Source organism: Amia ocellicauda, chromosome 5, assembly GCF_036373705.1.
Source record: "Amia ocellicauda isolate fAmiCal2 chromosome 5, fAmiCal2.hap1, whole genome shotgun sequence".
Taxonomy (NCBI): domain Eukaryota; kingdom Metazoa; phylum Chordata; class Actinopteri; order Amiiformes; family Amiidae; genus Amia; species Amia ocellicauda.
In genome coordinates, this window is record NC_089854.1 from 46255866 (window position 1) to 46277674 (window position 21809).

At 38.7% G+C, this 21809-nt stretch overlaps 2 protein-coding genes across 2 annotated transcripts; one reads left to right on the plus strand and one right to left on the minus strand.

The window, feature by feature from the left end:
* Positions 1-51: 51 nt before the first annotated feature.
* On the plus strand, positions 52-18325 carry parpbp (PARP1 binding protein). Its single transcript, XM_066705480.1, has 11 exons — positions 52-134; positions 446-600; positions 3068-3301; positions 3658-3777; positions 4962-5132; positions 5791-5945; positions 12211-12394; positions 12848-13029; positions 13804-13882; positions 16528-16705; positions 17506-18325. Exons 2-11 carry the CDS (start codon positions 448-450, stop codon positions 17868-17870), a joined length of 1821 nt encoding a protein of 606 aa, XP_066561577.1. The 5' UTR covers positions 52-134; positions 446-447; the 3' UTR covers positions 17871-18325.
* A 56-nt stretch (positions 18326-18381) lies between these two features.
* On the minus strand, positions 18382-21176 carry pmch (pro-melanin-concentrating hormone). Its single transcript, XM_066705483.1, has 3 exons — positions 20469-21176; positions 19003-19216; positions 18382-18495 (listed from the first exon to the last, which is right to left on the minus strand). Exons 1-3 carry the CDS (start codon positions 20718-20720, stop codon positions 18446-18448), a joined length of 516 nt encoding a protein of 171 aa, XP_066561580.1. The 5' UTR covers positions 20721-21176; the 3' UTR covers positions 18382-18445.
* Positions 21177-21809: the final 633 nt, after the last annotated feature.

Here is a 21809-nt window from a genome sequence, read left to right on the forward strand (position 1 = left end):
AAAGGTTGACGGTTTCCTATTGGCCAGAACGAGAACGATCAGGAGATTTAAAAAAAAAAAAAAAAAAAAAAAAAAATGTAACAGCTGTCCCTGGGAGACTGTTGTAGGACCTGTAAGACTTGCAAGCCAATAAAGTAAGTTGTTATTTCAATTAGGTATATTAACCTTAATAGATGGGTAATTTTGGCTACCTTTATTCTCTACGGGAGTCAAAATTTAAAAATAGTTTAATGAAAAGCGTTGAACTTCAGGTTCAGGACAAAACAGGAAATAGATGGCTAAGTATCAGACATTTTGTGTTTTACCATTCTCAAGTCTGGGTTTGGTTTTTATGCTTTGGATTTGTAATAAAGTAACTTGTGTTGTGCTGTATTAATATTTAAATTATTATGTTTTGGTATTTACCAATTGCATGCATCTTGATTTGGTTTTTGTGTGTGCATAGAAATGACGCCAACCCTTGAACAAAGTCTGAAGGCTTTGGTCTCAGTGTTCAGGAGAGAGAGCCACAAGGCGCTGGGCTCCGAGAGGACTTCTATCTGCAGTGCTGACCAGATGCTCATGGCTCTGCAGCTCGCAATGGCTGAAACGAAAAGAGAGGTAACTTTCTGGAAATCCACACACTAATATTCCATTAATAATCAACACTGATTTGTTTAAGTAATTCAACACATCCAGAGGACGTATAACATTTAATGATCCACGTATCTGAAGCTATATAAAGTGTTGCCTTAAAAAAATAAGGCTATACTGTGAACAAACTGGATATTGCAGGACTGAAGCTAACCTACTAGGATGTCAGTACTGTCTTGTAATAGTGTTCCAATGTATTTAAGATGTCCTCCCCCACAGATTTTGGGAAAATCGGTGTTATGACATTTCCTGCATCCCCCGATTGTGCACGCGCAGATTCAAACGTATTTTAACTACTGTGAACAATAATTAAAATCATTTTTTTTAATTAATATCCTCGGTATATACGACTGACTTGACAATTGGCTTCATAAAACACTCTACAATGAGAAGGCTTCACTGTTGAATTAATATCACATTGTACGTAGCTTTATTTTCAATTGTAAATGGATGCAAATCTACTTTGTGATAAAGCATGCATAGTTGACTGAAAAGTCATAATTGTGCAATTAGGCAGGGAATGCAGGATTCCAGGTGATGTCAAATATGTCATAACACCGGGACATCTGCTAATATCGTGTAGATTTTAACAGACTTTCTTTAAATATTTTGATAAGCAGCTGATGCTCGTTTTGGAATGCAACATGAACTCAACAATAAAAAGTCAATTCTGATCCACTTGTTAGCAATAAAAAATGACAAGTTTTGATTTTTTTTTTTTTTTGGTTGTTGTAATTTCCTGATTTAATGAAAAATAGGCCTGCTATTAGGAGGAAGCTTCCTCTGGCTAAATATACAGGGTTCTGTAATACCTAAGGAATGTACAACTGGATTAGTACCTGCTGAGATTCCAGTACGAGTTCATGACTTCACAGCATTAATGCAGTTATTTTTATGTCTGCTTGGCTTTATGTGCGTGTGAGAGAATAGCATTACAGCACACTTATTGAAACCATTTGTGCTGTATGGAGTAGGATATGCCTAGATTATGTGCATATGGATATTTGTAATTCACCTACAGTGAGGGGAAAAAAAAAAAGTATTTGATTCCCTGCTGATTTTGTATGTTTGCCCACTGACAAAGAAATTATCAGTCTATAATTTTAATGTTAGGTGTATTTTAACAGTGAGAGACAGAATAACAACAAAAATCCAGAAAAATACATTTCAAAAAAGTTATAAATTGATTTGCATGTTAATGAGAGAAGTGAGTGTTTGTCATTGTCATGCTGGAATACCCATCCACAACCCATTTTCAATGCCCTGGCTGAGGGAAGGAGGTTCTCACCCAAGATTTGACAGTACATGGCCCCATCTATCGTCCCGTTGATGCGGTGCAGTTGTCCTGTCCCCTTAGCAGAAAAACACCCCCAAAGCATAATGTTTCCACCTCCATGTTTGATGGTGTTCTTGGGGTCATAGGCAGCATTCCTCCTCCTCCTCCAAACATGGCAAGTTGAGTTGATGCCAAAGAGCTCGACTGACAACACTTTCACCCAGATGTTCATTGGCAAACTTCAGACGAGCCTGTACATGTGCTTTCTTGAGCAGGGGGACCTTGCGGGCGCTGCAGGATTTCAGTCCTTCACGGCGTAGTGTGTTACCAATTGTTTTCTTGGTGACTATGGTCCCAGCTGCCTTGAGATCATTAACAAGATCCTCCCGTGTAGTTCTGGGCTGATTCCTCACCGGTCTCATGATCATTGAATCTCCACGAGGTGAGATCTTGCATGGAGCCCCAGACCGAGGGAGACTGACAGTTATTTTGTGTTTCTTCCATTTGCGAATAATCGGACCAACTGTTGTCACCTTGTCGCCAAGCTGCTTGGCGATGGTCTTGTAGCCCATTCCAGCCTTGTGTAGGTCTACAATCTTGTCCCTGACATCCTTGGACAGCTCTTTGGTCTTGGCCATGGTGGAGAGTTTGGAATCTCATTGATTGATTGCATCTGTGGACAGGTGTCTTTTATACAGGTAACGAGCTGAGATTAGGAGCACTCCCTTTAAGAGAGTGCTCCTAATCTCAGCTCGTTACCTGAATAAAAGACACCTGGGAGCCAGAAATCTTGCTCATTGATAGGGGATCAAATACTTACTTCACTCATTAACATGTAAATCAATGTATAACTTTTGAAATGTTTTTCTGGATTTTGTTTCTTGTTATTCTGTCTCTCACTGCTAAAATACACCTACCATTAAAATTATAGACTGATCATTTCTTTGTCAGTGGGCAAACGTACAAAATCAGCAGGGGATCAAATACATTTTTCCCTCACTGTATAATGTGGTGGTGTTGGTGGGGAATTAGAATGGGACTATCTTAGCTCTGGAAGAAAAGGAAGATGAAGCATGTCCTGTACTATGTTAAAATTGGGAGTCCAAAATATTGTAAATCTCTAGATCTTCTCCAACCCCCCTGTTTTGTTTCGTTTAGGAGAATGGAGAATTTAGTGCCTCCCTGAGTGACATCCTGGTGACTTGGAAATATTTACTAAAGGATAAACTGAACTTGCATCATGAAGGTGCACAGGCCTCTGAGAACTATGACCTTGTACGAAAACACTACGACTCCTTCCTGAAACGCAGTAATATGGTTGACTTGACTGACATCCATGGACTGTACAACCAGTTAAAAATGGAAAGTGAACCAGTGGCACCAGTCACAGCTGTAAGTATCCATTGGTAGCTTTAAAGATTGAATTCTGTCTTGAACTTTTTGGATTACTTTAGACTTACTGCAGCTTTGTTTTTCCACTGAGAGGTGCATAAATTTGTTAACTCTTCAGGGGTAACTTCTTCTGTTAGGATCTGGAAAGTTGTGCAACAAATATGTATAACTGAAGAAAAACTGCTCTTATCCATGTGCTTACGTTTTCCTGAATCAAGAAATGAGTAGGAAACCTGACTTGGAAGTGGAATTCACTGGGAGAGCTGTTAACTGTTTCTGACTGTTCCCAACACAGTATGATCCAAACAGAATTGAGGGTTTTTCCATCTGATATTATGTTTATCTCTTTGGACCAGATGCAGCTCTTCGAGTTTCTGTCTGAAAACTCAGAGTGCAGCGGTGAAAAGGATGCAAGCAAGTTTGTTCCAGCGTGTCCATCAACACCATCCAACAGGCCGAGCCAATCACATTCACAGGTAAAACGATATTGTGTTAATACTAGGCAATATCTTATAACTTGAAGAGGAGAACGCTTTTTGGAATTTTCTACCTTTGTTTCATGGGTGCAAGATGTATAAAAATAAAGATTTTAATTTGTTCAGTACATTTAAACCCTTTTTCACATTTCCCCTCATCTCATAGTTAAAATGGAGTCCCATTTTCCAAGATGACATTTGATATTTACATTTCCTCTTCACAAAGCTACTATATGTATGAAAATGTTGCCGTAAGAGACTTGTGCTCTCTGCACATTTAGGCATCGTTCGGTTTTCATTTCACCTAGAATGTTAGGCACAATAGCTGTGGGTACTCCAGCACCCTGCTGCATTAATTGCTATGATATGTTTGACACACCTACATTTTAACTTTCAGCCCAAGAACAGAGTGTTCTCCACTGTGACTTTTAGGATCTGATCTGTAAAACCGACAATAATACTGGACTTCAGAGGTCTTTAATTTTTCCATCAGGTCCCGTTAGATCTGGCCAGGCTCTGGAAGCTCTCTGGCATTTCTTACCTGGAACTTTAAATCATATAGCCTTTATTTAAGAGTGTAATGTGAAATTAAATTGTTTGAAATGAGGTGACCAACACAGGAGTTTTGGAGCACAAACATCTGCTGGCACTTTCCAGTTATTTTAGTTTCATACACCCATTCTGGTGTCTCTTCAGTATTTTATATTGTTATGGTGTAAGGCATGAGTTTGACATCTTCTAGTTTGTAAGTTTTCCATACATTTAAGATTCTTCATAAAGTATGTGTGGTGACAGCATACTTGACATTTACAAGTATGTGGTTTAACACCATGTGCAAAAGATCTTCATAAATGTCATGCATCTATAAATAACTGGTTTATTAAACCTCTGTCTGGCTGTTTACTGGTTTAACCTACATAGTTGTGGAATATTTTCCACATCTACAATGCTAATGCACTACTAAGAACATAATTATATTTGGAGGGGTATCAGAGGGGCAATTCCAACATTTAAGGTGTCTTTCATTTTGAATTTTTGTTGTTCTGAATGCCCCATGCAAGTTGTTTTTCACCATTTCTAAGGCAACCGATGCAGTGTTCTGTATACATTCTGTATATATACTTTTTTTCCCCTCTCTGCCTGCCCGCTGTTACATTTGTTTTTTGCATTTCTTTCCAATGCAGTTGCTGAAAGCGGTGAAGAGGCTACTCTGTGCATATTTAAACTTGCTGGTGAACTCCAAGAATGATCTGGCCTTGGCCCACGTGCTCAACATTCCTGACCGAGGACTGGGGAGAGTTGCATTCACTGATCTCAAGCACGCCGCGCGCAACAAGCAAACATCCCTTTTCTTGGTAGGGCTTTAGTTTCACTGGCACAAGTCCAGCTGTGAATTTCTCTTGCATATTTTCTATACACAGACGTACTATTGTTTATCATTCTCCCTTGTGATGCCTTTATCCCAGATGACTTGCAGTGTTTTTCAAGAATCCTAATACAATAATGCATTCTCTTTACTAAAGCATGCACCTTGAGTTCACCTCTAAGTTTGTGATGTCATAGTCTTTATTACTATTCTGTTAAATCATCTTCACTTTGGATTAATGATAAATGACATTCAAACCATTCAAATGGGCAGGGCTGGATTCTCCAGCAAAATGGATGGTTAAGCTATAGAAAAGGATGCAACCAAGTTTGTTCCAGCGTGGCTAGGGCTACCCTAACTTTCTGGAGGGATATAAAGAAGAAAAGCATGCAAATTAAAAATGTTTTTGTTTTGTTTTTATTAATACTGGAAGATGTCTGTACGTTGAACAGCATTTAAGTAACACATTTATGCATTATAGTTAATCCAAATGGATTATTGTGTATAATTAAATTATTAAAGAGCCGAACGTCCAGAGAGAAGGGTAACCTTCCCTTCAAAGTATACTTGTATAATACAAGAAAAAAGCTTGCTGTCAATATGAAGCATGGGTTTAACATGGTATTTTTGTTGTTGCTTGTGCATAGGCAGCTACATCCTTTGTTCGCGCAATACAACTTGGTGGGAAGGGTTATGCTCCATCAGAAACGGATCCACTGAGGAAGCATATCAAAGGCCTTTCTGACTTTGTACATTTCACTGATAATTTGGAGGAACTGCTTGGAGAAATTCCTGACCCAAGGTAATGCTTTTAAATATTATTACCTGTATTTAAAATGATAAAGGAGACTGTTACAGGATTGTTTTTAAGCCTTACAGACAGGTGGGTAATATTAACATTTCTTTCCTTACAGTGATCCGGAAAGGTAAAACCTTTATAAACCATTTATTTGATCTACTGTTCTAAGTGACTAATTTAAGACCTGTGTCACTGTACTACAGAAACTGTTGCTGTTACTGGTACCTTTCTATAAAATAATACCACCAATTCATTGAGAGTACATAAAGTACTGGGAGGCTTGCTTTGTACCTTTTTTTTTTTTTTTCCTCCTTGAGATTTGCAGCATTTTACCCAGTCTAGAGACTGAAAGTAATCTTGGGTAATGATTTTAGAATTGTCATTATTTAAATGCTTCAGTTTTAAAGACTTTACATTGAATAAACTGACAATATGAATCTAGAATTAATATGCTTATTTTTTAAGCATTTGAGTTTTCTTCAGTATGTTTCAACTTTGTTGTAGCCAAACTGGGGTGAAAACATTTAAGTGTGAATACAAGGGTTAAAAAAAACCTGTGAACTGGTTTCCTTTAATTGTTACTGTATGTAATTCTTTTTTTTTCCTCATTTAAGCTCTAATGATGGAAATAACTCAACTGTTGCACTAAAGCGATGCAGAGTGTGTCTTAGTCCTGGTAGCTGGTAGAGAGCATAGTTTGTAACGACTCATTACACTTTGCCTTAATAAAGATTGCCAGAAATAGAGGAAAGAGACCAGTGTTAGAAAGTATGTCAGGCCTGTGATTGTGTCCTGATGTGAACTTGCACCCCCCTTCTCTCCCTTGGCTTCCTGTTCACTTCACAGCAATGAAGGGAAGGCCTCTCTGTAGGGAGTAGGGCACAGAGGACGGGGCGTGATATGAAATGCAGCCACAATATCCACTATGGGGTGTGTGCCATCAATATGCTTCCCCTGTTGTCACTCCCTCTGTCAGCTTGAAGAGCTTTTTAAGAATCTATTCTTAGCCTGAATAGTTAGCACTGCGAACAATGAGAGCGGAAGCAGCAACAGAGAATAATGTATTGCATACAGTGTGATATGATCGAAAACCAAAAAAAGCAGGTGTGGGTGTGTAACATTCGCCCCTCCACGAGATTCCATCCAGAGCGTGAATTAACAATTCACAATAAATTAAAATATCCTAATGGTTATTTTTCTGCATGGGGATCAGACGTCAATCTAAATATAATTTTATATAACGCACACACACTGATCGACTATCGAAGGTTATGAGCTGTGGGGATGGTTGTGGCCCTTTGTTTGCTGACCTTTCATGAGACTGGCCCTCGTTAAAAATGTTGTACACCTCTGGTGTAACCAATCACCTTGAAAAAGTTAAGTGACCTCCACAGGTTAAACTGTAGTGATTCACACGATTTCAGGATAAATTCAACCGTTAAATTCTCTGCTGGGCAGTGCATTTCAAAGCAAAGTCTCAACCATGAGCACTAAGGAGCTTTCATAAGAACTCCAGCACAACGTTGTTGAAAGGCACATATCAGGGGATGGGATGTCCCTCCGAACTGTATGACCAAGCAAGAAGGAGACTGATCAGAGAGGCTACCAAGACGCCAATGGCATCTACAAAATCTCAGGCACTCCAAAAATCTGGCCTGTATGCTTGGGTGGCAACAAGGAATCCATTTCTCAAGAAACCCCACCTTGAATCCCATTTTGAAATATGCAAAAAACGGGAGATTCTGTAGCCATGTGCCAAAAAGTTCTGTGGTCTGACAAAATTAAAATTTGAACCTTTTGCCTACAAAGTGTTGTTTGGTGCAAACCCAACATAGCACATTACCCGAAGAACACCATCCCCACTGTGAATTGGTGGTGACATCATGTTATGGGGATGTTTCCATTGGAATGGACTGGTGCACTTGTCTGAATAGAAGGAAAGATGAATGACGCAAAGTATAGAAAATTGCTTGAGGGGAAAACCTGCTGCCCTCTTCATGGAACCTGAAACTGGGACCTTTCAGCAGCCAAACCTAAAAGAACAAAAAGGTAAATGACCTTGCGTGGCTCAGTCCGAGCCTCAACCCAATTCCAATCAAATATGTGGCATGATTTGAAGACTGCTGTCTGTGTTTTTAAATGTATTTTGTCCAGCTTTTGAGAATTTAAATGTGTTGGAGGTAATTTAAAAAAATGTATGTGAAGTCCCACATACAGTATCTTAAAGCAGTGCAGTCCCTTAAAATAGGTCCCTTTTAAGGAATAGCATTAACTTTTCAAAAATAATGCCTTCCATGTTTTCTCTGCAGCTGTAAATGGACTCAAGGAATAAATACTCCTCCCCATGACTTAAATATAAATATATATATTTAATTGAATGTTATGCACTTTGCCTTGGAGGATTGATGCCATCATACCAAAATAAGTGTTTATGGTTTGTCTTAAGCCATTTTGCTCCCACTCTGCAGTAGGTATAGAATTACATTTGCCATAAACATGCTGCTTTGAAAAGTGTTTCTTTGGATATTGGACAAACTAGGGAAAGTGCTGACCTTAATATAATAACAGTATACTGACGTATTCTTCCTGTTCTTGGAATGTGAGCTGGGTCTGTTTTATATTTTAGCAGTCTTTTTTGAATTTAATCCATGACCGTGCCCCCCCCACCCCCTACATTTCAGTGGAAAAAGAATAGTAGTTTGGATGGTGGGCTTTTCCCAGAAGAAAGGCTGTGTACTGTGTGTTTAGGATAACGTTCTGTGTAGAAAGAGGAGAGACTTGACACAATTACCAAAGGCTGGGGCTAAATACAAAAATATTGATGAAGGAGTAATACAGCAATACTGCCTGAAGGTGCAGAATTATTTATATTGTTTTAAATTAAGGAATCACTACCTGGAAGAGAGCAATCTTGGGCCAAATTAATACTTTACACCGCTCCGTTTCTGTGTCCATGATTGATCACTACTGTACTAGATCACAGTATTTCCTGTTACTAGAAGCATTTGAGGCCATCAGGACTATAAATCCGGCCTACTTAAAAAAATAAAATGCATTCTCCTTATACTGTAATTTAATAGAAGCCTTAGTTATGTACAGGATTCAGCACTATGACCACAGGTAAACAAGTAGTGTATTAGCATGGCAATGTTTGTTTCAGCCTTGTGGAAATGCTGTATTCACTTTAAATGGCAAACAACAATGTAAGCGGTAATCACATCTGTGAACCATTTACGCACACAATATAAATGCAGGCAATAACAAAATATATTTACATAATCCTATTTTTTCTAAGTTGCATATTTTTGTGCCCATGCCTTTTATAGGTTCAGTTTAACAGAGATTAAATTGTCGTTGGGTTTGAAAGCAATTGTCACAAAATGTCTTAAAAATAAAGACAGTATAGCTTCAAATATAAGAAACCTATTACCTTTTAAGCATAATCTATTCTAATGCAGTAAACTGTGCAATATGTTACGATTACTATTGTAGTTTCTTTAAAACCAGAAACCTGATTTCTATAGTGTACTACAAAGATAAAGTAATACATTGCTAATGTAGGTTGATTTTCTTTTTTTTTTTTTTTATGTATTTTCTTCTTTTGACATTTGGGGCTTCTTGTTAGGCAAACATCTGTTTTCCCAGGTGGTGGCTACCCCCCCCTTCCCCCTCCCCTCTATCAATTTAACATACACAACCACAAGCCAAAAAGCTGGAATCAACATCTATTCTTAAAATGTTTAACTCTTTCATTGGAGTCCTGTTTGTGTGGTGCAGCTGTAAGACATCTCAAATATTTAGTAATTGCTCATATTCCCATCTTATCTGTTGGGAACTGTTTTGCATAGGTTGTTTCTTGGAAAACAAATTGAATTTGAGCCCATTGTCAGGCCTATAATGTCTTCGAAGAATACCAGTGGATTGTCCTGATGACTCGTGTATCTTGCTTAAAGATCTTGCAGTGTTGGAGAACTCCATACTCATTACTTATTTCAGTAGTAGGTCTGACTGCATACTGTTGAAATGTCTTGACCCATTGTAGGAGAGTGTTGATATTCTTGTGTGTGTGTATGTATATTTATCTCTATCTCATAATTGACATATTGATCCACTCCTGGATGAAGGCCTCCCCAAAAGGAGTTGGGTAGTGTATGTTTGTTTGTATATACCCAAGAATACACATTAATGCACATAGTCTCCCACACCTGCTTTTGTTCAATAATCATATATAATGTTCCCCAGTAGGGAATGCAAAGGAATGTCCATTTGTATTTGCAAGGGCTCCTCAGAAAGTAATATTTTCCTCCTTAAAAATTTAATTAGCTGAGCGAAATCCCAGTGCACAAGATGTTTAACACTGATGTAATTCCTCCTCCTCCACTTCTGATGACAGAAATGTGCTGTACCATTAAGATTTTTGAAGATTGTACACACTGCTGGCATTTAATCTAAAACTCCACATTGTGTGGATCAAAGAAAAGTCTAAGACCTTGTTCACATGGAACCATAACCTATGAGATGTCCTGTTTGCTCAGTCTTCACACCACACTTGTTTTGAAGAGGTATTGCACTTGAAAATGAACCATAACAGTTCCAAAGAGTGACTGTTGGTTGATCAAATTGTCTGTTTCAATATAGCCCTCTAATTGAATCAATATGAAAGATTGCAGAAGACCTTTATTAATACAGTTGGGGAATCTTATGACTTCAGAACTAAGTGGAATGTCAGTCTCTGATCAGCATCAAAAAGGAATGCAATTGAGCTTCTCCTAGTTAAAGCAGACAAAGTTGTAAATGTCTGGTGTCCTAAGTCTACAAGTCATATTTTCTGGTAGCCCATTTCATTGTGAGAGCTACTGTGACATTTAAAGATATTTTGGCAACGTCCCTGTCATTTAATACATTTTCATTTTCTTTTGTTATTTCCCCTTACTGTTCCGAAAACGTATGCTAATGGATTAAAGCTGAGAAGGTTTATGCTCGCCAAATGTCTCTGGACCAGTATCCTATTGCAGAGTTTCAAAACAAATGCAGTTTGAGAATAAATCTGTTCTGGAATTTTAAAAGCCTCTGCAGTTGCAACGGTTTGGTTAATTAGTAGGAAATGCATCAAGGGCTTTTTCTTTTGTGGTATATGTATTTCACACAGGAAAGCATTTGGTAGGGAGACCATATAAAAATGAAATTCCTTTCATCCCCAAGATCAAACGGCATTATTTGGCTATGTGGCTCAAGACGGCAATGTGCTAATGTGCTAAACCTTTGCAGAAGTGGGGAGTGATACCTAACACTGACTGATAAAACAGACCCTTAACTTCCTTGAAGGGGTGGAGGGATTTGGGTGAGGAGGTGGTGGTTGAAATTATTGAACTGTTTTTCAAAGCAAGTTGTAAGTCTGAAACTTGGTAACTTTCATCCTGGTAAAATTCCACAGTTTGTGACAAATCCGGTACCTAAAATGTTCTTGTTTTGTCCTGATTCACACAAAGTGGGCACAGTTGGCTGAGGGGGGGTTTCTAAATGTCTTGTGTCAATAACCTAACCATCACCATTGACAGAGATTGGTGAGGAAACAACCCGTCTGCCTTAATAAAGAAATTACATAGGCATGGCGGTCTGCTTCAGATTTATTTACTGAGGCAGGGCCGGTAGCAGCAGCGAATGAGCAGAGGGTGTTTCCAGGGGAGGGGTGTAGAGAGATGTAGGCATAACGAATGAGAGCAGGGGTTGCTCGGCTGGGTGGGGGGGAGGTAACCCTGGAAGGTGGAATTGGACAGAGGTTTAACTCGTAAAAAACTGACCTGTCACTCAAGTCTTTGTACGAGTGTTGCCTTGCTGTACTTTTATACAGATTTCTATATTAACCCGATAATAAATCACATCTTGCCCTAATTGTCTTCGTTCCAGTCAATACAGGTTCCATGCTTGCAAAGTCTTTTGGAAGAGGAGGTGGGCGGGTGGGGGGAGTCTGAAAGCATGGTGTGCAGTAGCACCTTGCCAAGCTCTTGAAACTCATTATCGAACTACACTGTCCGTGATATAAGGTGGTTAATTGAGGTAGGGGCTTAGGGGCTTCCATTATTTCGTGGGTTAAAAATAGCAGGCCGAACGACAGTCCCAGTTGAAGTATGTCATTTACAAAGCATCTCATCCAGCAGATGAGACTGGGAGATGCTCTCATTGAATGGCGCATATTGTTATGGGAGATTAAGGCAGCAGCAAGCTTACCAGGCCCCGCGTGGGTGTTAAGAGCTGTCCTTTTCTCCAGCCTGGCAGGGGGGCGGATGATGACGCTGATTAAGATGGCCTTACTGAAAGGGCGCAGCAGTGGGGACCCCGTGTGCCGGGCAGCGGAGGAGGCCTTACAAGAGCTGAAACAGAGGATTAGCTGTATCAACGACACTCGCAAACAAGCCACCAACCCAGCCGGCACAGGCATCAGTCCAGCACGGGTAATGCAACTCCCCCGCCCCTTCCCCTGTCACTGCTTGCTGCTTCTCTCTGCAGAAAGGAAGAGCAGGCTTTTTGTTGTCGAGAATCCATGACCCCCTGAGGATATTTTGGGCTAATCTCCTTAGTCGTCATGGAATTCAGCCAGTAGCCAAAAACAAAAGAAAGTTCCAGTAGTATCTGAAAGAGTATGCAAAAAGGTTTTCTTGCTACACCTGTAACATCTCCATCAACAAATATTACACGTCACAATCCAGGGAAAGCTATTGTTACACATTATTATTATTATTTATTATTATTTTATGATTAATACAGAAATACATTGTACAGAATTGTAAGTATACAAGAAATTCCTAATACACGCACAATAAATCTCTTCCAGTCCAATATTACAGTTAATGTATGGACATAGTCAGTTTTGCTCTTCACCACCCATTCTAATTTTTACATTTCAGCCGAAAGCCCACACCATCAACCACGAGACGGCGTACGGAGGCAGAGAGATGGTGAAAGTGCTGCTCACCTTGTTGGATGAAGAAGCGCTTTGTCCTCCAACCAGAAACAAAGCAAAGGTATTGTCTGCAGTAGAAGAAGGACTGGAGTTGTCTGCAGGAGCTTGCATCGTCACACTTTTCAGGTACAATGATTGTGCTTGGCTCCATTTCATTATGATGTAAAAATGCAGAAGGGAGGAGTTCTAGTTAATTGTTATTTATAGTTTAAAAAAACAAAAAAACATCCAAATGCATGAAAAATAGTCTGGCTAACCTGGTGCCATCTGCTTTATTGCTTTATTGAAATCATTCAGGCAGAGAGAAGGATTCAAAATAGGGTCTTTTTAAACCACACATGCTGAAATTGAATGAAAAACCTTAAGTGGATGCTTACACAATGCATGGTATTCTCCTAATTCAGTTGACGATGATGATGATGATGGTGGCTCGCACCGTAAAATCCTCTCATTAGGCTAGTAAAGGAGAGCATACTATAGCTCTCAGATCTCTGGTTTGAAGGCAGGCTAGCCAACTGCGGATGGAAACTCCCAAGGGGGATTGATTAGGCTGAGCAAGATTTGGGTTGGGTTGGGAGGAAGTTGGGTAGTTATTGCTGGACTCTAAATAAAGATTGTTTCCTGGGAAAGTGAATATGTCTGTTCTATTTCAGTCAGTCAATGAATCAATCAATCAATGAAATCCTAAAATAATGATTTATACTCATGCATAGAAACCACAAATGTTGCTGCTCAGGAGTAGTGTTGTCTGTACCACCTGATGTCGGATCTCTTTTCTCTGCTTTGCTGACATGAGAGCTGTAGGGCTGCAGTGAGGTCTATTGGAATAGTAAATTGTTCTGAAGAATTACAGAAATGGGATTAGAAAGGATCCATTTTCGACTCATCCTGTTTTTAAAGGTCCCCTGAGCAATCAAATGGTTCATCTCCAAAACCACTCAGAGCCCGGATTCAGGAACGTGAAAACCAAAAACCAAAGGTACCCATTCTTAGTTCATGGATCAAATGCTTTTAAAGTATTAATTGGCATGAACTTCCTGAGGGTAAGTCTTCGAGCGTTAAACTGCTTTGACTGTTGCTTCCTGCTATTGTTTTTTTTTTTTTCACATGAAAAAATTTCCAACAAATTTCATAACTTTATAATTTTGTTTTCTTCTGTACGTAATTTCCTTTACAACCTGAATGTACTTTTGCTATACTTCTAAATAGTTATAAATAAAGAAGAAAAGACAGGTATGTCAAAACAGCTTTTCACTGAATGGAATTTTTTAGAAGGTGTAAAATCATTCCAAGCAGTTAAACTGGTAGGCTGATTGGTTGCCCAAGCCAACTTAGTGCTAAGTAATGTTTTATTATTAAGTTGTAAAAGACTTTTAAACAAATAAAAACTGGGTCTAAAACTGCCACTATTCATTAAGTTGGGGCTGCTTTTTCTTACAAGAAATAAAAATAGTTTCCTAGAATTCTCCAAAAAAATATGCTAAATGCATTTTGTGAAATAACTTCTTGATTACAACTTCATTTGATTGCACTAACAGATGTCAATTTAGCAATCCACTCGCCGGATATTCTACTGTTAAAACAGATTCAAGGCAACATAATCGTCCCCGGGCGATTCAAAGTTTCCTGAATTTGTTTAAGTTTAAGCTTTCTGTTTCAATTAACTTTGAAGACCATGTATCACTCTCATTCACTCGAATAACAATGGAAACTTAAACTGCCATCCTTTCCGGTTATCTGCTAAATGCTTCCATCTCTCCATTTGAAGGGTTTTTACATGTTTGATGACATAAATTAAGTTGGTGTACATGTACGTTTAAAAAAAAAAAAAAAGCTTAAGCCCATCTGTGCATAGTTGGAAGCATTTGAATTGAGGACTACTGTCATTGCCTGAGTCAAGACTTTGAGTGGCATAGAGTTCAACAATACAGAAATGATCTCTTGTTCCATGTGAACCTGATGTTCTAGCAGGTGTCTTTTGCTAACTTTCTTTGAACCAGGCTTTGGATTTTTTTCTCTTCTTTCTCTCCTGTTCATGCCCATCAGTAATCTTTCAATTTGTGTTACAGCTGGTAATAAAAAGCACCTGTTTTTCTTGGAATAACATCATCCGACTTGGGCTGATGGGCTTACAGTTGTATAGAGAGCTGTTTTGTACACAATCTGACATGAAACAGAATGTAAATAAAGTGTGATATGGTTACCTTATTAAACATTTACTAATGAAGTGCCCTTAATCTGTATATTTGATTTTTGGTTAATTACCAAAAATCAACAATTGCAATGGTATTGATCTACAAAGAAATACATGGTATTAATTCCTTAAGGCTGTACTCCAGTTAAGATTTGGGGTGGGGATGCAGATTTTAAATATTTTATATAAACGTATATAAACAAAAAAAATCTTATTACATGTTACTTTAGACTCCATTCAGTAAACCCACTGTTTAGCCATAATATTAAATTGCAGCTCCGGTGCAGATGTATTGTTTTAGGTGCTGTTAATTTGTCTACATTATTTTTGTTATGAATGTTTTTGACACTCTTCTCTGCCTTTTGATCTTGTGTTCTGCATCCAATATGCTCTGTGAAGCTTTATGTGTGTGTGCGCGCACAGGAGTTTTTTAATTTCTTGCCATAGCTAACAGGTTTAAAGCAACGAAATCCTAGTATCAGTAATCCAACCAGGGCTAAGATCAAAGAGGAGAATCAAAGTGCCCTGAGAGCAGAGATTGAAGAACGCCTTTAAGATTAGTACCTTCATTTTAACTTTGGCTGGATGTTCTGCGTAAAAGTTTGTAGTGAAACTCCTTGATTATTTTACTTTGGTGGAAGCTTGAATATTTTCAAGGTCAGAGCTTTTCGTCTGTATTGATTTTGCACATCCCCATTCTCAATACACAGATGTTCGCTGCCGCGCTAATCCCAATCTCCCAGCTGTTGCAGCTCGGCAGTATTTCTTTGTTCTTTGTTCTTCTGACTCTCTCCTCCCACAATCCACCTGGCCCTATAAAAAGAACCTTGACGAGAATATGCTTCAACTTACGGGAACTGCAGTCAAGGTCTTCAGTGCAGAGATCAGTAAGGTAGCTGGAAAAGGCGAGGAATAGCAGACTAGCTCAGAAGCACCCTATAAATTCTGTATTGAGATATGCATGTGTGAAGGCTTGTCTTTCTTTATCAAGATTAAGGGTGACTCATAAAGCTCATGGAATTAACCTATTCTAGTCGATGTCATAATTTTGCCAGAGCATTCATATCGGAGAATGTTTTTGAAGTATTAATACATAACCTGCCATAAGGAAATCTTCAAAGAGAATGTGCACTTTGAAAAGAGATTAAACAGTTCTGGGGTTTTGAAAATAACAAGTCTGTGCACCCAATGTCTTAATGTATAGAGAATAAGAGATGTTATGAAAGAGATCATGAAAGTTTCTAAATCAAAATTCACCAGATTTATTTATACATAAATTTTTAATTTGATAATATTAATGAGATGGCAGAGAAGGATATTAGAAATTGCTCTCGATTTTGTTTGTAGCACAGTTACTCATAACCAGTTTTTGGCAACTCCGTTTGGCCCACAATTCTTAGGCTGCAGTTTGTTGTTTTGTTGCTTTGCAGGTCAAAGGAAGAGCCATCAGATCTCAGTTCGCCATCACGTACAAAGATGAGGATGCCATTTTAAACAGAGTTCTTCAGTTTCCCAGCCTCAGTCAGGTGCCAACATGGGTGCACCCAGCCCCTAAACCCGGGCACCATCCATACAGCTCCTGTGATGACCAGTCTGCCGCAGGGACAGGTAATCCTTGACTTTTACCAGTTGAGAGTAAGTCACCTAATTTAAGTGCATCTGTTCTGATGTTTTTGTTTATCCAATAATCAGCCTAGTTTGCATCTGAGATTCTGGGCATTGGCGCTGCCAAGTTGACACTTTTAATTATGTGGACCTTCATTAACCAGAGTTAAATTTGGTTAAGAAAATGGCACTAACCGTTTAGCAATAGTTTGGTGTCACAGCTACTCTTATTTATGGGCATTGTTTCATGGGCTGAGTTTCCCTGAATCAAAGTTACTGTGCCCTTTGCAGAATGCTTATTAGGAGTATTTCTATACAGTATCACCCCTGGTGTGTCTGTAAGTCATCAATTGGTAGGCTATTAATAATTTTGCAGGTGCAACCATTTCTTTAACAATTTGAGGATTGACTGTACAATATTCTGTTCAATTTCCTTGGAAGAAATTTTAAGCAGGATATTTATGATGGCAAGAATTATGACCCCGGAGAAGTTGTTCCCCGTCTCTGAAAGCCATATAATACAGGCCGTCGTTGCTGATGCAACATTTGAATCCGATGCTTTTAAATTATTCTTATTGCTTTTAATTTTATTTCATAGCGTGTACTGTAATTGGTGTCTAATCAGTACATCTGTATCATCTGTATACCAGATTGAAGGATCATTGTTGAAATTATTCCACATTTTCCTCCATAAAACTCACATGAGAAATGGGATTGCATTGTTACATGACAGATTTACTGCTTTTGATTAAACCTCTGGGATAAATTGAAGGTTAACTCCTAGTTTATTGCCCCAATTTTAGATCTCTCTTCAATAGATGGAGGTAATGCCAGTGAAGACTTCATAAAGAGAGCTGCCTTTGGCTCTACTTCTGGAAATGCTCAGCAGAAGGGAAACCCGAGGAATAAGGGCAAAGGGTGTGCTAATGGTCAGCCAGGAAGCAGAGGCTGCAAGAGGAAACCGGAGGACATCAACCACGAAAACATAGTTTGTAGTCAAGAAAACCAGCCACCTCACAAAAGAACTCCGACGCGACCCCCAACTTCGGACAAGTCCCACGGCACACAGGACAGCAAGGCCAGAGCACCCGGGAAAAAGAGCAAAGCTGCCGCCAAGACCAAGTTGATTGCAGGGCAGGGAAAGCTCACAAACTTTTTCAGATTGTAATTATGTATTTATCAATTTATGTTTTCAGATTGAAATTTACCGACATTAAGCATTTCAGTTCTGCTTTTATTTTTTATTTTTTTATTTTTTTAATAATTTTGTGATCACAATCAATATTTTTTTGTGTTTGAGATTTGATCATTACCTTTTAATTCTGAACCACTTTTTTTTTTTTTTTTTTCTCAAGTAGATCTTGATCACTGTCTGGATAAAATTCTTAAAGGATTTGCTTTATATGTTTAGGCATACACGTTTTATATACCTTCTTTAAGAATTGTGTATTTTCAAAATATTTTAGGTGACCTCCATTGAAATGCATGTTCATGTTGGGTACATACAACATGCATTTTATTTTCTGTAAATATATGCTGTTTTTATGCCATATTTTCAGTTTTCATTTAGACAAACCCAAAACGTGGATTTTCAAATAGTTTTAATAAACATTTTTGTACATATTTTCATTGTTTGTGATAAGAATACACAATGTGAGCTAATGGGGATCAGTCTAACTGGTATAATGCAGGTAGGTCAGTGTTGTGGTGCTGAGCAGTTAATCGTAGGTTTGTGAACAGTTCTTACACTTGCCAGCATGGCCGGTAAACTCTTCCCAGCATGCATCTCAGCACTAGGAGAAAGAGGAAAAACGTTACATTTGTTGACTTCCTGGACCTAGAAACGGTACTTTCTTTACTTTGTAAAATTTAACTGAAGTTTCCAACAAATGTATTTTCTTGTCTTGCCTTTTAACAAAAGTAACCTGGAGATGCTGAGGAGACCTATGTTTCTTCTCTAAGGATACTCCTACTGCTGCTACTTCATACATTTAAATTAGTTTTCTAGTTAAGTCTTTACAAAGGCAATGCAATTTACAGAACCCAGAGGTTGAATTGTGGCATCAGTGACCACTGTTGAAGCCTTGTCATTTACAACACACGCTTGTATTGATGTCTTGCCTGAAGGACAGGACACTAAGAGGTTTAGTAACTTGCTTATCATTGCTTGTATAGAATCTCAACAGCTAATGGTGGACATCAATTAAAAGCCAACTGATGACAAGCTCTTTTCTCTAACCATTAATTAATGTGGTGTATTTTATGGTTTCCTACGCCTCAATGTTGAGTACTTTACTTACTGTCATAGTCTCTCCTGCCGACTGGAATATTTGCATCACTCCCGGTGTCCCGGCGCTCATCTTTCTCAAACCTCTGAACTGTCTCGCCCTGTGGGGCCTCCTCTCTGACTGTGTAGATGGGGAGGTGTCTGGCTGGCAGGTTCATGGATAAAGCTGGTCTCCGGAACCTCTGGAAGTCCTGGAGATCTCTGAAGTTCTTTTTCAGACCCAAGTCCTGCTCAATGACAAGTGGTAAACATTCAGTACAGATAATTTCCCACATGGTATTAGTTTTTCTAGATATTCTGTATAAATACTGTGCATCCCTAAAGAAGATCACTGATTCCACCATCATTCAGGCATTGTCTTCATATGAATGGCTTTTCCACATGTTAAGGTAATTTCTTCAGTTATTGCAACCAAATGCACTCGGCAAAAATGTTTTTACCAACTTTTTACATAAATCGTCAAAAGCTTTTATGGAACAGGCAGCATTCTTAAAGGGATACTTTGGTATTTTGGCATTTTAGCCTGATTGCTTACTCACCCATAGTCATACGAATCCATGGAAACCTTTTTAATTCTGTGTGTCCAGTTTAATTTATTGTTTCATTAGCACAGCACAATTGCTGGAAGCAAATGGTCACAAATCACTCACTCTCAAAAGCCAGCTAATACATCTTTTAAATACTCAAAAGCTCGGTTGTTATTCACTTGTAGTCTTACAGTACTGTAAATCCTAAATAAATAGTTCAATACATTTGTAAATTTACTGGTAATCTTAGGAAATTAGTTTCCACATACTTCCTTATTACTACTTTTGGTACTGCCTGCGCTCTGTTTTCATTCGGGTACAGCAATCATATCCTTGTCGACTTCATCACAGCTGATGAAATGTGTAGGCGAGATAATTCCAAAAGAAAAATCTTTAAACCTATTAATGAAAATACTTTAGAATTTGTATAGATTTTGTAGAGAATACTTAATGTACAAATGTGCTATCCACACATCTTTTCAGTAGTTAAAATATCTATTAGTTAGCTTTTGAGAGTCAGCAATGAGCGACCATTTGCTTCCAGCAATTGTGTTCTACAAACAAAATGATAAATTCAGATTCCTTCAAACTGGATTCACAGAATTAAAAAAAAAGGTTTCCATGGATTTGTATCACTGGGTGAGTAAGCAATGAGGCTAAAATGCCAAAATACCATTAAAGTACCCCTTTATTGTAACTTATTGGCAACAGCTTTCCTTCTGCCCATTTTAGAAGTGTATACCATTTCTTCCCCATTCCCACATTCTGCAGATGTAAAGCTCCAGCCAAATTTTGTGTGTTGCTTTGTCATTCTGCTTTAACTGGGAACTTTCTGTGCGATTTTCTTTAACTGTCTTTGATGTTACATGCAGGCATACCTACTAACGGGCAACTCAAGCTAAAGGTTCACTCGGAAAAGACTGCATGGTGGCCTATAGCTATGAAGACTTACAGTCAAGATGATGATCTTTGAGTTTCCTCCTTCGTTTGCCATGGTTCCCTCCAGGACTGGGTAGTTGCTTGATGGCAGTGTGTTGATAGACTTGTCTACCAGTTCTTCGTTCAGGAATGGCTCGCTTTGAGTAAATGCATCTTGCATCATCCTGGAATCTTCGATCTTGCTGATGGACATTGCTACCGAGTCTGTGTAAGACTCAAAGAATACGGCTACAGCCAACACAACAGAGTAAGCGGAAAGACTCATATTGACTGCTTGGATAGATAGCTTGTTCAGTGATTGCCTTCCTTGGCTTGGTGGACTGAGAGAAACCCTCCTACCTCTTATATACTATGGGGACTGAAAGAAAATGTAAATTAAGTTACATCAAAGTTGGAAGAGTTCTGTCAAGTCGTGATGTTATGCAAACGTAATTATAGAAAGGGATAAGCCCCCCAACTGAGCTTTATGTTTGTGGGTTGAAAAAGAGATGAATGCAAAAGCTGATTGTAGTTACCTGGGAGGCAATGCAGAATGCCCTGTGGGGTGGTATTGTCCATCAGTGGATCTAATTTAAAAGATTATCTTTGGAGTGTTTTTCCCCTGTTGAATGGATCAGCTGGGGAGGGATAAACTAAAGTTTCAAAAATAGACTTGTTGATCTCCATAGTGTGTAGTTCACATCCTGTGGTTCTACTCATCTTAACCCTGTGAAACATGAAAGTCAACCACATGTCATCTCAGAATACGGGCTTGCCTCGCAATGACCTTCTGTTCTCCAACTTGAAAAGAAAAACGAAGGTGACGGGAGTTGCCACGTTGGCCGGATTTGGCGGCTTCCTTTTTGTGGTTGAAAGTGTTCGCAACCTTTGTTTCAACACTATTCAGCGATTTTGTATTTATCTAAATTTTGTTAATTCGACAATACTTATTTAACAGTGTGCTGAACACTGGTTCTGCCTTTTCTGAAAATCACTGTCCACACACGGTAATAGCTCTGGGTCATTTGTCTTTCTGTCTGTCACTCAGGGACATAATCAAAGGGCATCTGGATGACAGACAGGAAGGTCTCAGGGCAGCAATGGCAGTCACATGCTACTTTTGTACCATTATTCCCCATTTCTACCATTTGAGCATTACATTTATTAGAACGATGAACATCAATTACTGAGATGAATGAGCTGAAACTTTCTTGTATTTAAGAAAATAAGATGTATTTACACAGCTCTCCAGATCACCCAGACTCTCCTGTTCTAAAGAAAACAAAAAAAGGACTTACCTTATTACCATCACAGAAGCTTTAGCATAGGGAAAAGAGAAATAAATATTACATGAATAATAATCATTTAACTCCGC